Genomic DNA, 12,175 nt, shown 5'->3' on the forward strand with positions numbered 1-12,175 from the left:
GGCCAAAGCCTATATCACCTATTTCTATACACTATGATACTGATGCCACCTTGGCAAAAGCTTATAGTCAAGTGTATAATGGAAAGTCGCGACATTTGGGTGTTAGGCGCATCATGGTATGTGAGCTCAATACTCATGGTATCATTTCTGTTGAGTTTGTTAGATGTCAACAAAACTTAGCTGAATACTTGACGAAGGGATTAACTAGAGACTTGGTAAAGAAGTCTGTTATAAGGATGGGTTTAAGGCCCACTTGATATCTCTATGAGTGAGATACCTAATTCCCTTATAATACAATGTTAGAAGTTGAATTCAATGTGGAAAGCTTGCTTATGGAGATTGAATCATATTTGTTTACTACATCCCAAGGTATATTTTTTGAATATGAGAAATGGACAACATAATGATTGGTCTTTTGGAGCATAATTTAAGTTTCTCCATAATTTGAAATTTTATTTTTCGCTCTCTAATGGTTTATGTAGGGGATGATATCATCATTTTCTAAGGTTAGCAATGATGAATATCTTCACCCAAGGACCGTATAGTGGGTAAAGTTGAGCATGTGCAACAATTGAGTTCATGGAAATCAATGAGCTCCTTGCGGGACTTTATTACATCGTGAGGTTTAATCAAGAAATCATTGATAAATCTTTAATTGGGGCTGCTTGCTTGATGAGGTACTTTGACCATAAGATTTGTTTACTTTATGTTTTCTGATGTTTAATTAGATTTCTTTTTATAGTGAAAAGCATGAGTAATTACTCATTTTGTCCCCTTATAACCATGTTCACTTTTCTTAAAAAGGTAAAATGGAGAGTTTGATGATAAAAATGGGTGGTTACGTTCATAATGTAAATTGTTATTGGATTCTTGAATTGTCTTTATATTATCCACATAAACGGGCTCTCAGGACCTAGGTAAAATTTGATTTTGTTGAGAGAGCTGGATTTATAACATCCCAACTTTTATAAGCATATAGTTCGATCAATAATGTAATTATGGAACCTATTAATAAAGTTATTACTTTTTTAGTAAAACTATTAGTTTTAAGAAGAAAATTTTAATTAAGAGAAGTTCCAAAGCCTAAAACCTATGTGTGTGTGTTTTTGTAAGTTGTCATTTTTGTAATCTGATCACATCATAATATTGGTTATTTGTTAACATACTTCTGTTAATTGTATAATTGTAAAGTCTTTCCAGAAGAAGTGTGATTATATCATTGTTATAGAGATAACTAAGTAATAACAATGTGATGCTTGACACAGAGGATCAGATCTTGAATCCATGGCCTCAGTTTGCAAACAAATATAATTTTCTCCTACTTATTCCACGAAGTATGAATTAATTCTCTTCCATTTACTTGATATGATGATTTTTTTCTCAACCGTCTAATAAATATGTGTGTTTTTACAGGATTCAAGCTGTGTATGTTGAAGCTGGGTACATATTGGTTGTGCTATGTTTTATGATCAAACACAATGGATAATCGGTGTCAACAGGTTTTCATTTTTATAATTTTATATTTTCGCCGTTATATTTATTCTTATTCTTATTATCTTTTTAAATTGCACATTACGACTTCCATTTTCCATCCACTGACTGGAAAGCTACTTGGTGAAGTGTTGATCAAGAGTTTGCAAGACAATAAGTTACGTTACTAGATTATAAAATTTATAAATTTGGAATAAAAGATTAAAATTTTATAAATATTGGTAGTTATAAATTTCAGGCTTGTGAAGCTAATAGGTTTCTCACTTGGAGATATTAAATTTACGAATGGTTTCACTCAATGGCTTCAAATCAAAAGTGTAACACCCCTGGGGAGTTTTCGTGTCGGGAGCCCAAAGCGGATAATATTGTGATACGTGCCAGAGAGGATGTTACAAAAGGGTTTGTCCCATTAAGTACTTCAAATCAAAAGGGTTTCACTATGAAATTACAGAAATGGTCCCTGATATGTAAATATTATAGTAAATGATTCCTAATTTAGGCAAAATGTAAATTACAAAAATGATTCATGAATAAGAAAAATGAAAATTACACACATACACAACTTTACAGAAACACATTACAGAGACTCATTTGAAAATTTATACTTTTACCCTTTATGGATTAAAATCATTTTTTAAAATCCATAACTTTAATACAATTTATCCGTCTAATTAATATATATACAAAAGAACATAGATTCACATGAGGTTGAATTTAAAAAGACAGACACACATTTGAAAAATTAGAGTTTTACCCTTTATGTTATACACAATAAGACATACATAACAACAGGGACACACATATAAATACGATCATTAACACATACAGACACAAAAACTACACAGTAACTCACACAACCACATATTCTATAATTTAAACATGGAAAAAATGGTCACATCCAAGCATAACATGCACAACAGTTAAGATATGGCACGTTTATAGAAAGTTGAAAGTACATTGCTATTAAAGTCTTTTTAGAAACATACGATCATTACATGTGATTGAAAATGAACCAGCCACATTTGGTATATATGATGCCTTTCTTGCAGAAATCGTCTTGATTGAAGATGTGAAAGCAAAATATTTGTTGCCAATTGGAATGAAAGCTAAAACAGTGTGACTGACTGATATAAAATTTAGATGAAGTTTGACGTGTATAGTACTTCAGAGTCAACCAATTATAGTGTTCTATTGACGTGTAAGATTATGTAATTTTGATTTTTTGGGATTCGTTAAAATCCTGATGTTGCAACATCTACTTCTATTCTATTTCATTTTTAAGCATCGTACTTCAGAGTCAACCAATTATAGTGTTCTATTTTCGTTACCCACCAAACATCAACAAAAAAATCCGACCCGTACAATGCACATGCCTTTTTACTAGTTACATTCTAATTTTGGGTTAAACATTTCATACAAAAAAAAATAATAATAATAGATTTTTTTGAGGCCTTCGGTTTAGCCCAACAAATCAGCCCAACAATTTGACAATTAAGGGTTGTTTCATCTCTTAACTATTTAATTAAAAAAAGTACCGCTGAACCATTAAAAGCCTCAATTTTATCTCCGAATTGGTCGGAGATTAGATATGTGCGGAACGATTCATTTATTTATGTAAAAATCTCTCTTTTACCCTAATCTAAAAAACGTCTCCAACAGTCCAACAGCTTCTTCCTCCCTCTTATTTTCCCATCCGCCGGCCACCAGAGAAGTGCTCCTCCCTCCGTCGACCCGTGCAGCGCCGTCGGAGATATACTCCTCCAGGTAATCTCAACCGGCGGTACCTTCTTCCTCCGTACCCGGAGCCACCGCCGTCCTTGCCGTCTTTCGCTTCCCTCGAGCTTTCAGGGAAAAATCCTTCGTCCGTCGACACACAGTTGGTTATAGCAGGTACAAATTCCGTTCAATTTTGCTAAAGTAATTTGATTGTACAAGCTTAAGTAAGCAGTTGATTCTCTACGAACCCACCACCACTTTTATCAACAGTCGTCTTCTTGATTTGTACGAAGAACTTTTGGATGCAGAGAACGTGTTCGATAAATTGCCCCAATCAGATATCTTCACTTACAATGCCATGTTAATAACTTTTGGATGCACATATGAAACACATAAACTTTTTATAGAGGGCAAATAAGTGTCTTCGCTTACAGGGCACAGATGAAGCAAATAAACTTTTGGATGTCTATACTTACAATGCCATGATAAATTGCCCCAACTAGATGTCTTCACTTACAGGGCAAATAGATGAAGCACATAAACTTTTGGATGTCTATACTCTATACTAATGTAATGAGATAAAATTTACATTTTTTTGTCCCACTTTAGAAAAAATATGTCAGGAAATCACTCTCTATTTCCTGTTTATGTAAGAAAACATGATGAAACCCATCAAGACATGGTGGGACAAAGTCACAGAATCTCTCATGAGACTAGGGAATCTCTTGTGATTAATGTCGATGAAACGAAAATTGTAAAAAAAAAAAAAAAAAAAAAACACTCAAAAAGATAAATTGCTCTCAATTTCTCGCTTGTTAAAAAGACATCTCCATCCCATCAAACGAAAAATGTTAATAAGACAAAATTTGCAACTCTTTATCACACTCACAAAGGTGGGATAGATAATCGCTCTCGATTTCTCATTTGTAAAAAAGACATGAATGTCTTCTTTATCCGATCAACAAAATAGCATTAGAAAGCCTTTACATTCTCATACAACGGGACAAGAAATCTCTCACAATTTCTCATTTGTACAAAAGACATAAATACCCTTTTCATCCCAATTATCGAAATAGCCTTATAAAGTTTGTTCAATCTTGTCATGTCCAATGTAACAAGTACAATCTACAAGACCAGACCGTACCATAATTTGTCAATATTTTTTTCTCATATCCATTGCACAAATAAAAATTGTCCATTTGATTCTAAAGAAAAAAATGAGGGAAACAAAATTTCTAAACAGAAACTTGGAGGTAGAAAATGAAGAAACGATATCCTTGTGATGTTTTCATGTGTTTACATTATACAAATTAGAATATTTATGATATCATTTTACATGCCTATGAGTATATTATACTTTATAAATATTACAATCTTTATGTTTATGAACTTTTCTAGGATTCCATATTAATTATAATGCCACGAAAGCCAACGAGAAGAACTCATTTACAAAAGCCTCAACATGCCTTCTCTCGCTTGGGTCGTTCCATGGCCTTAATTTTCTCTGCACGAAAGGCCAAGCAACAAAATGACATAAAAGCCCCTTCCAACTCAACAGGCATGATCTCTCTCCTAAGGGCAAAATGGTCATTTTTGTTCATGGATTGTGAAAGCTAAAATTTTATCTGGTTGTTTACAGGTAGCAAAAAGGAGAAACATGATACCATAAAAGCAAATAGAGAAGTGTCATGTTCTTCTTCTGAAAATGAAGATTCTTCTTCAGAAGACGACTTTGAGGTATTTATTTATTCACATTTGACCCTTCTAATAAGTTGAAGTTTTTATTTCTACTTTTTATTAAAATTATGATTTTCTTTTAAGGGAGTTGTTCAAGCAGATTTTGTCTTTTTTGACCCAAAGCCTGATGATTTCCATGGAGTAAAGGTCTTGATGCAGACTTACCTTGATAATAAAGAATGGGATTTGACCAGTTTTGTTGACTTAATATTGCAACAAACTTCAGTGGGAACAGTTGTTAAAATAGAAGATGATGAAGATGAATCAGTTTATGGCTTTGTTTCTGCTTTAAATTTACAAAGATATAAGGTAAAAATATTCATTTACATTCCACTTTTCTTTGAAACATGATTGAGAATATATGGTGGTTGTTTAATCCAGGATTGTAAATGCATGATGGAAGTGAAAGAGTTTTTGCTATCAAAGTGTCAAGAAAAAGAAATAAAAGAAAATTTAAAATCATTTTTAGGGGAGAAAGCAGCTGATGTTGGTCTTTTGATCTCACAACGTGTTGTAAATCTCCCTCCTCAGCTTCTGCCATCATTGTATGATGCTCTTTTTAATGAAATCTCTTGGGCTACAGAAGATGAGGTTAGATGATTACTTTACTATAAACTTTTCTCCCAAGGGTAAAATGGTCATTTACTCACATTCAGACAGTTTATTCAGTCCAAAAAAGAAACAGATTTTGTTTATACAACACTTACTCTAGATACAACACATATTCTAGACAGACCTCATCTCAACAGCACTCTAAACAGAAGGGTAAAATGGTCATTTACTCACATTCAGACAGTTTATAAAAAAAGAAACAGATGTTGTGTATACAACACATACTCTAGATATTGTGTATACAAATACATATTCTAGACAGACCTCATCTCAACAGCACTCTAAACAGAAGGGTAGAATGGTCATTTGTTCTCATTCAGTCGAAATAAAGAAACAGACCTTGTGTGTACAACAGATACTCTTGAGTTTAGACAGACATCATTTACCCACCTCAACATCACTCTAAATAGAAGGGTAAAATGGTCATTTACTCACATTCAAACAGTTTATTCAGTCCAAAAAAGAAAGACTTTGTATATACAACACACTCTATACATGCGCATCATTTACTGACATCACTCTAAATAGAAGGGTAGAATGGTCTTTTACTCACATTCAGACAGTTTATTTGGTCTAAAAAAGAAACACACAGACTTTGTATATACAACACATACTCTATGCATGCACATCATTTACTGACATCACTCTAAGCAGAAGGGTAGAATGGTCATTTACTCATACTCACATTCAGACAACTTATTCAGTCCAAAAGCGGAACAGAATTTGTGTATACAACACATACTTTAGACATGCATGATGGCTGATGCATCATTTACTCACCTCAGCATCACTCTAAACAGAAGGGCAGAATGGTCTTTTACTCATGTGAATAACTAGAATTATTTCTAATTTAATACCTTCTTATCTTTTTGATTATAAAATATCAATTTCTAATTTTTGTTTTATAGCCTACACAGGAGCTTAGGAAGTTATTCTGCTTCAAGTATTATTTATTGATCAGCAAAATTTATAAGGTAATGTATATATATGAGTGTTCTTTTGGTTTATACTTTGAATTATAATCAGCATTTTATTTATTTATTTATTATTTTATTGTCGACTTTTAGCTTAAGAATGTTGACAAGAAAAAGAAGGGAAGCAGCTCAAGTGAAGAAGCTATAATTTACTTGAAGCCAGAAGATGAAATATTTCATAATGTACCCTTCTCTTTTTCTAATTATTTATTTAATTTTTTTTAGCTTGAGGAATTCTGATTTATTTATTTATTTTTTATTTTTATAAATCCATCAGCTAAGTGCATGGTCCTTCTGCTTTCCCTTGCGCACCCAACAGGTCACCACCAATGAGGTAAGTTTTATTAAAATAAAAATTAAGTTATTTAAATATATAAATAATTTATATTAATATTTTCTTAGTTTTATTTAAAACTTAAAGTCATTTCAGTTTGATTAAAACCTACGAACAGTGTTAAGTTAAAACGACATAATTTGAAGTTACAAAAAATAAAAAATAAAAATAGAAATTCTTTATATATTAAAATAATTTTAAAAGTAAATACAATTGAAACACTAGTGATTGTGTAATATGTTCTCTTGTAGCTGAAAGAGTATCGATTGATGGGTTTAGTGATGGCCGTTAAAGCAACCAGTGTTCCAACTTTTCGACGACAGTTACGTTCATTAACAGACGAATGATAAGTTTTTAGAAAGCGCACATTTAGCCCTTGCGGATTTATTTCTTCATTTTCTACCTCCAAGTTTCTGTTTAGAAATTTTGTTTCCCTCATTTTTTTCTTTAGAATCAAATGGACAATTTTTATTTGTGCAATGGATATGAGAAAAAAATATTGACAAATTATGGTACGGTCTGGTCTTGTAGATTGTACTTGTTACATTGGACATGACAAGATTGAACAAACTTTATAAGGCTATTTCGATAATTGGGATGAAAAGGGTATTTATGTCTTTTGTACAAATGAGAAATTGTGAGAGATTTCTTGTCCCGTTGTATGAGAATGTAAAGGCTTTCTAATGCTATTTTGTTGATCGGATAAAGAAGACATTCATGTCTTTTTTACAAATGAGAAATCGAGAGCGATTATCTATCCCACCTTTGTGAGTGTGATAAAGAGTTGCAAATTTTGTCTTATTAACATTTTTCGTTTGATGGGATGGAGATGTCTTTTTAACAAGCGAGAAATTGAGAGCGATTCTTTATCTTTTTGAGTGGTTTTTTTTTTTTTTTTTTTTTTTTTACAATTTTCGTTTCATCGACATTAGTCACAAGAGATTCCCTAGTCTCATGAGAGATTCTGTGACTTTGTCCCACCATGTCTTGATGGGTTTCATCATGTTTTCTTACATAAACAGGAAATAGAGAGTGATTTCCTGACATATTTTTTCTTAAGTGGGACAAAAAATTGTAAATTTTATCTCATTACATTAGTCTTGGTCCAAAATGTGAAACCTATTAGCATTGAAATCTCATTGAAGGGGATTTTTGATAACCTCTAAGTGAACCATTTTTAGTTCACCATTGAATTAGTTAACATTCATTGTGTTTGATACAACCTCTAAACTATCTTTAAATGGTTATGGTGTGTTTGATACAACCTCTCAATTATTTTTAAATGGTTATGGTGTGTTTGATACAACCTCTAACTATCTTTAAATGGTTATGGTGTGTTTGGTTTTCACAGTTTTTTTGAAAAAATTCCTAAGAAAAATCAAAAAGTTAGAAAACATGTTTTGTTCAATATTTTTTTTTTCAAAAATTTTCGAAGAGATTTTTTTTTCAATTACATATAACTTGAAAAGTGATTTTCATATTTTTCAATTTCTAAACTTTTTGTAAAATATAAGCCCAACATGCACCCACATCCCTACCTAACCGCACACTCCGAACACTAGGGGTGTTCTTCGGTTTAAATCACATGGATTTTGATGGAACCGATCCAATCTAATTATCTATTGGATGTTAGATTTTGTCAATCGATCAAATCTAATTCGGTATAGGCAACCAAACTAAACAAAATCCAATTGGATGTTGGATTGGAACATTTTTATCCATGATATATTTTTGATTGATTATCCAATGCCTAACTAGTTTTTATCTAATTGCTATCAAATTAAACAACTAACTATAAATACATAATTATGATAATTGATAATAACAATGGATGTATTTGATTTTTTTTATCTGAATAATATTAATTGGATAATAATAATGGATGACAATTGGATATTTATTAGATGAGGATATTGGATAAACGTTGGATCAGTTAGGTTCTATTCCAATTGGATTTTGAAATTTTAAAACCGATCCAATCCAATCGTAATTGGATCAATCGTTTCAAATTATGTTAGTTAATTTGCACATCCATACCCCACAATATACCCGCCTCCTCCACACCCACATCACACCTACACTTCCACCCTATCCTACCCACCCCACCCCACATCTACATCAACACTCATCCCTACTATTACACCTACACAAATATCTATTACTCTCCTTACCCATATCTACCCCACCTTCACATCCACACCCGCCCACCCACATACACTCACATCCTCACTTCCACCACTACATCCACACATACCCCCACTCCCATACTTATATTCCATCTATCAAATATTTAATTTTGACAAAGTAATTAGCCATAATTTTCAAGAGTAAACTTTATTTGTAAATTATTCAAATAATATAAAAGGTTTATATACGACAGAATAAACTAATACAAATATTATTTCTTGCAAATTGTATGGACAAAATGATCATTTATATAATATTACTATTACAAGGTGAACATTTTTGTAATTTTTATAATTTCTGCTATTAAACACCATTTATGGAAATTTGACTATTTTATGCAAACTGAAGGATATATGAATCCTTTCTTTTACTATTACACAAGAACCATTTATGTAATTCTAAAAAATAATAATAATACCGACATTAGAAAACTATAGTTTGATGTGCCCTTAAGAACAATGCACAACATTTGCTAAATGTTACGTAGGTAGTATATAAAATTTTATATTATTTGTTATAACAAACATTGGAAAATTAAACCGATAAAAAATATACATCTAAACACGTCTTTCAATTTTCTAAAATGAAAAATGAAAAACCAATCAATTCTAACCAAACGTGTTTTCTAAATACTGAAAACTGAAAATAAAAACTCTACCCTTTTTTTTTAATTTTCTTTTCTAAGAAAACTAAAAATAATTTTCCACAACCATTAACATCCTAATGAACCCTACCTTATTGTCATTAAGAAATTGGAATCATACGATAATCTAACAACTCCTGATCCTATGGGATGGGTCTCAATGCATTTGATGAATCGAAGAAAAAAAATGAATTTGAGGCACATAGGGTCGGGGTAGTTTGGTCACAGAGTTATTTGTAAAGTTTACGGTATAAAACTATAAATCATGAATGCATTTCACATCAATGATCAAACCCAGTCCCAACTAGTCTTATGGTCAAATGCAGTTGGTTGTAGAATGTTGACTTGTGGTGGAGGGTTAGTGCCTTAGTGGGTTGGGGATCACACATTTTTCTTGTCAAGATTCTGCTTTTATAATCTTTGTTTCAATAAGTGATATAAATGTTTTATGTTTTCAGTATTTAGTGAAAACATAAAACATTTATGCTACCATTTACGTAAACCCATATATATCTATAAGTATATATTTTAAGTACAAAGCAATATAGATGTTTGAGAGTCACTTATAACGACAATTAATGAAGTGATTTCAACAATGAGTCTATCTAACATTTTTCGATAAACAAATACAAATGAATCCGATGCAACTTTTTCCCTATATTTGCAATATCGATCAGATGCTTACTGTAACGTTGTTTTGTTATCATTACCATGATATTTATCAAGTGAGGATGTTCTAGAATGACTACATGTCATTCATGGATGTCTTAAACATGAAAAAATAGACACTAATAATATAAATATGTAACTTTCGTTATCCAATAAATCAAAGTGTTTATGTCATTTTTAGTCACTAAAATTTTTTTGGATGTTCTATTTTGACCATTATACTTTGTTTAAGCTACCATTGGTCATTGAATTTGTTTATTTTTGTTTATTTTGGTCACTCTAACCGGGTGTATAACATCGAACGACATTGTTATAATTATAATTAGTCATCGAACTTTTGTGGGTGTTTTATTTTAATCATTATAATATTTGTTTAAACTACATTAATCACTGAACTTGTTTATTTTTTTTTTTTCGTTTTTTTAATCTATTTTTTATTATCATTTATAAAAAATAAAAAAAACTATTTTTTCTCCACAACTAAACTTGTTACATCAATTATTTTAGAGTAAATTATGTGAGTAATCCTTGTGATTTTGGGTAGCGTGCACATTTAGTCCTTAACTTTTTTTAACTTGACCACTCATAATGGCTTTAAAAAATATTATCTTGTCCTTATCTACCCAATCCCTCTTGTCGTAGGTAGAAACACACCCAATCATCATTGATAACTATTTATACTTTAGGTGACCCAATGAGAAGTCTTCGTATCATTTGACCCAAAGCAGACAATATCTTGTTACATATGAAGCAACTGAAAACATTAACAACTCTACTTCTTCTTCAAGAAGCTCGAATCAGGGGACTCGATCCTCCTTCAACGCACAAAGACTATGTTTTGTATGAAGCAATTGAAAATATTAAACATGGACACTAAAATAATTGTTATAACAAGTTTAATCATAAGGATTATTCATATAATTTACTCTAAAATAATTGTTATAACAAGTTTAGTTGTGGAGAAATAGATTTTTTTTTCTTTTTTTGTAGTTTTTTTTTAATTTTTTTTTTATAAATAATAATAAAAAAACAATAGACTTAATTGAGGTTTGATTGATACTTTCTAAGTACATATTTGGACCACGACCACATGGGTATAATTATAAATAGAGATACAAAAGACAATGGGCCAGCTCCACAAGACTTTTACCTAAAACAATACAAATGGGCTACATATCAAATAGAATAAATGATAGTTTTGGTCCCTGTGGTTTGTTCAGATTCGCACATTCAATCTAATCTTTGAAAATTTGACAAGATGCATCTCTATGGTTTGAAGAAATTGCATTGCACATCCTCAATCCATTTAAAAAGACCATTTTACCCTTACTTTTATATTTTTGTTTTTCTTATATATATATATATATATATATATATATATATATATATATATATATGTTTTTTTTAATTTATTTATATTTTTTTGAATTTTTATTCGAATATATTTTATAATGTTTTTTTATTTTGTTTGTTTACATTTTTTAACGTTTTTTTTGAATAATTTTTCTAGATTTTTTTAACATGTTTTGTTCGAATATATATTTTTTTTAATGTTTCTTGATCTTTTGTTTTCTTATATATTTGTAAAGCTTTTTATAAATATTTTTCGAGTTCATTTTTTTTATTTTTAGAAATTTTGTTCGTTTTCGAGTTATATGGTTTCCAATTAGCCATTCAATAAATTGAATCCCGTTTTCAAATTTTGGTTAGCCTATCTATTAATCATATTAAAAAAATAATTTTATACCTAATCTATGTTAATAATATTCACATTTAACGAATTTTTTTACATTTTCTACAAAAATATTTTAA

General features: G+C 30.7%; 1 protein-coding gene across 2 annotated transcripts; it reads left to right on the forward strand.

Moving 5' to 3' along the window:
- Positions 1-3,080: 3,080 nt before the first annotated feature.
- On the forward strand, positions 3,081-7,481 carry LOC145169444 (CDK inhibitor P21 binding protein). 2 transcript variants are annotated; one of them, XM_079087994.1, is made up of 9 exons: positions 3,081-3,381; positions 4,606-4,765; positions 4,847-4,944; positions 5,029-5,253; positions 5,326-5,535; positions 6,474-6,530; positions 6,624-6,713; positions 6,808-6,864; positions 7,116-7,481. In XM_079087994.1, the coding sequence occupies exons 2-9, from the start codon at positions 4,624-4,626 to the stop codon at positions 7,209-7,211; spliced, it is 975 nt and encodes a 324-aa protein (XP_078944120.1). In that variant the 5' UTR covers positions 3,081-3,381; positions 4,606-4,623; the 3' UTR covers positions 7,212-7,481. The 2 variants fall into 2 exon arrangements, with proteins under 2 accessions (XP_078944120.1, XP_078944119.1); XM_079087993.1 differs by having other exon boundaries at positions 3,082-3,381; positions 6,465-6,530.
- Positions 7,482-12,175: the final 4,694 nt, after the last annotated feature.

Source organism: Lactuca virosa, chromosome 4, assembly GCF_052849685.1.
Source record: "Lactuca virosa cultivar CGN04683 chromosome 4, Lactuca_virosa_CGN04683_v6, whole genome shotgun sequence".
In the NCBI taxonomy this organism is placed as follows: Eukaryota; Viridiplantae; Streptophyta; class Magnoliopsida; order Asterales; family Asteraceae; genus Lactuca; species Lactuca virosa.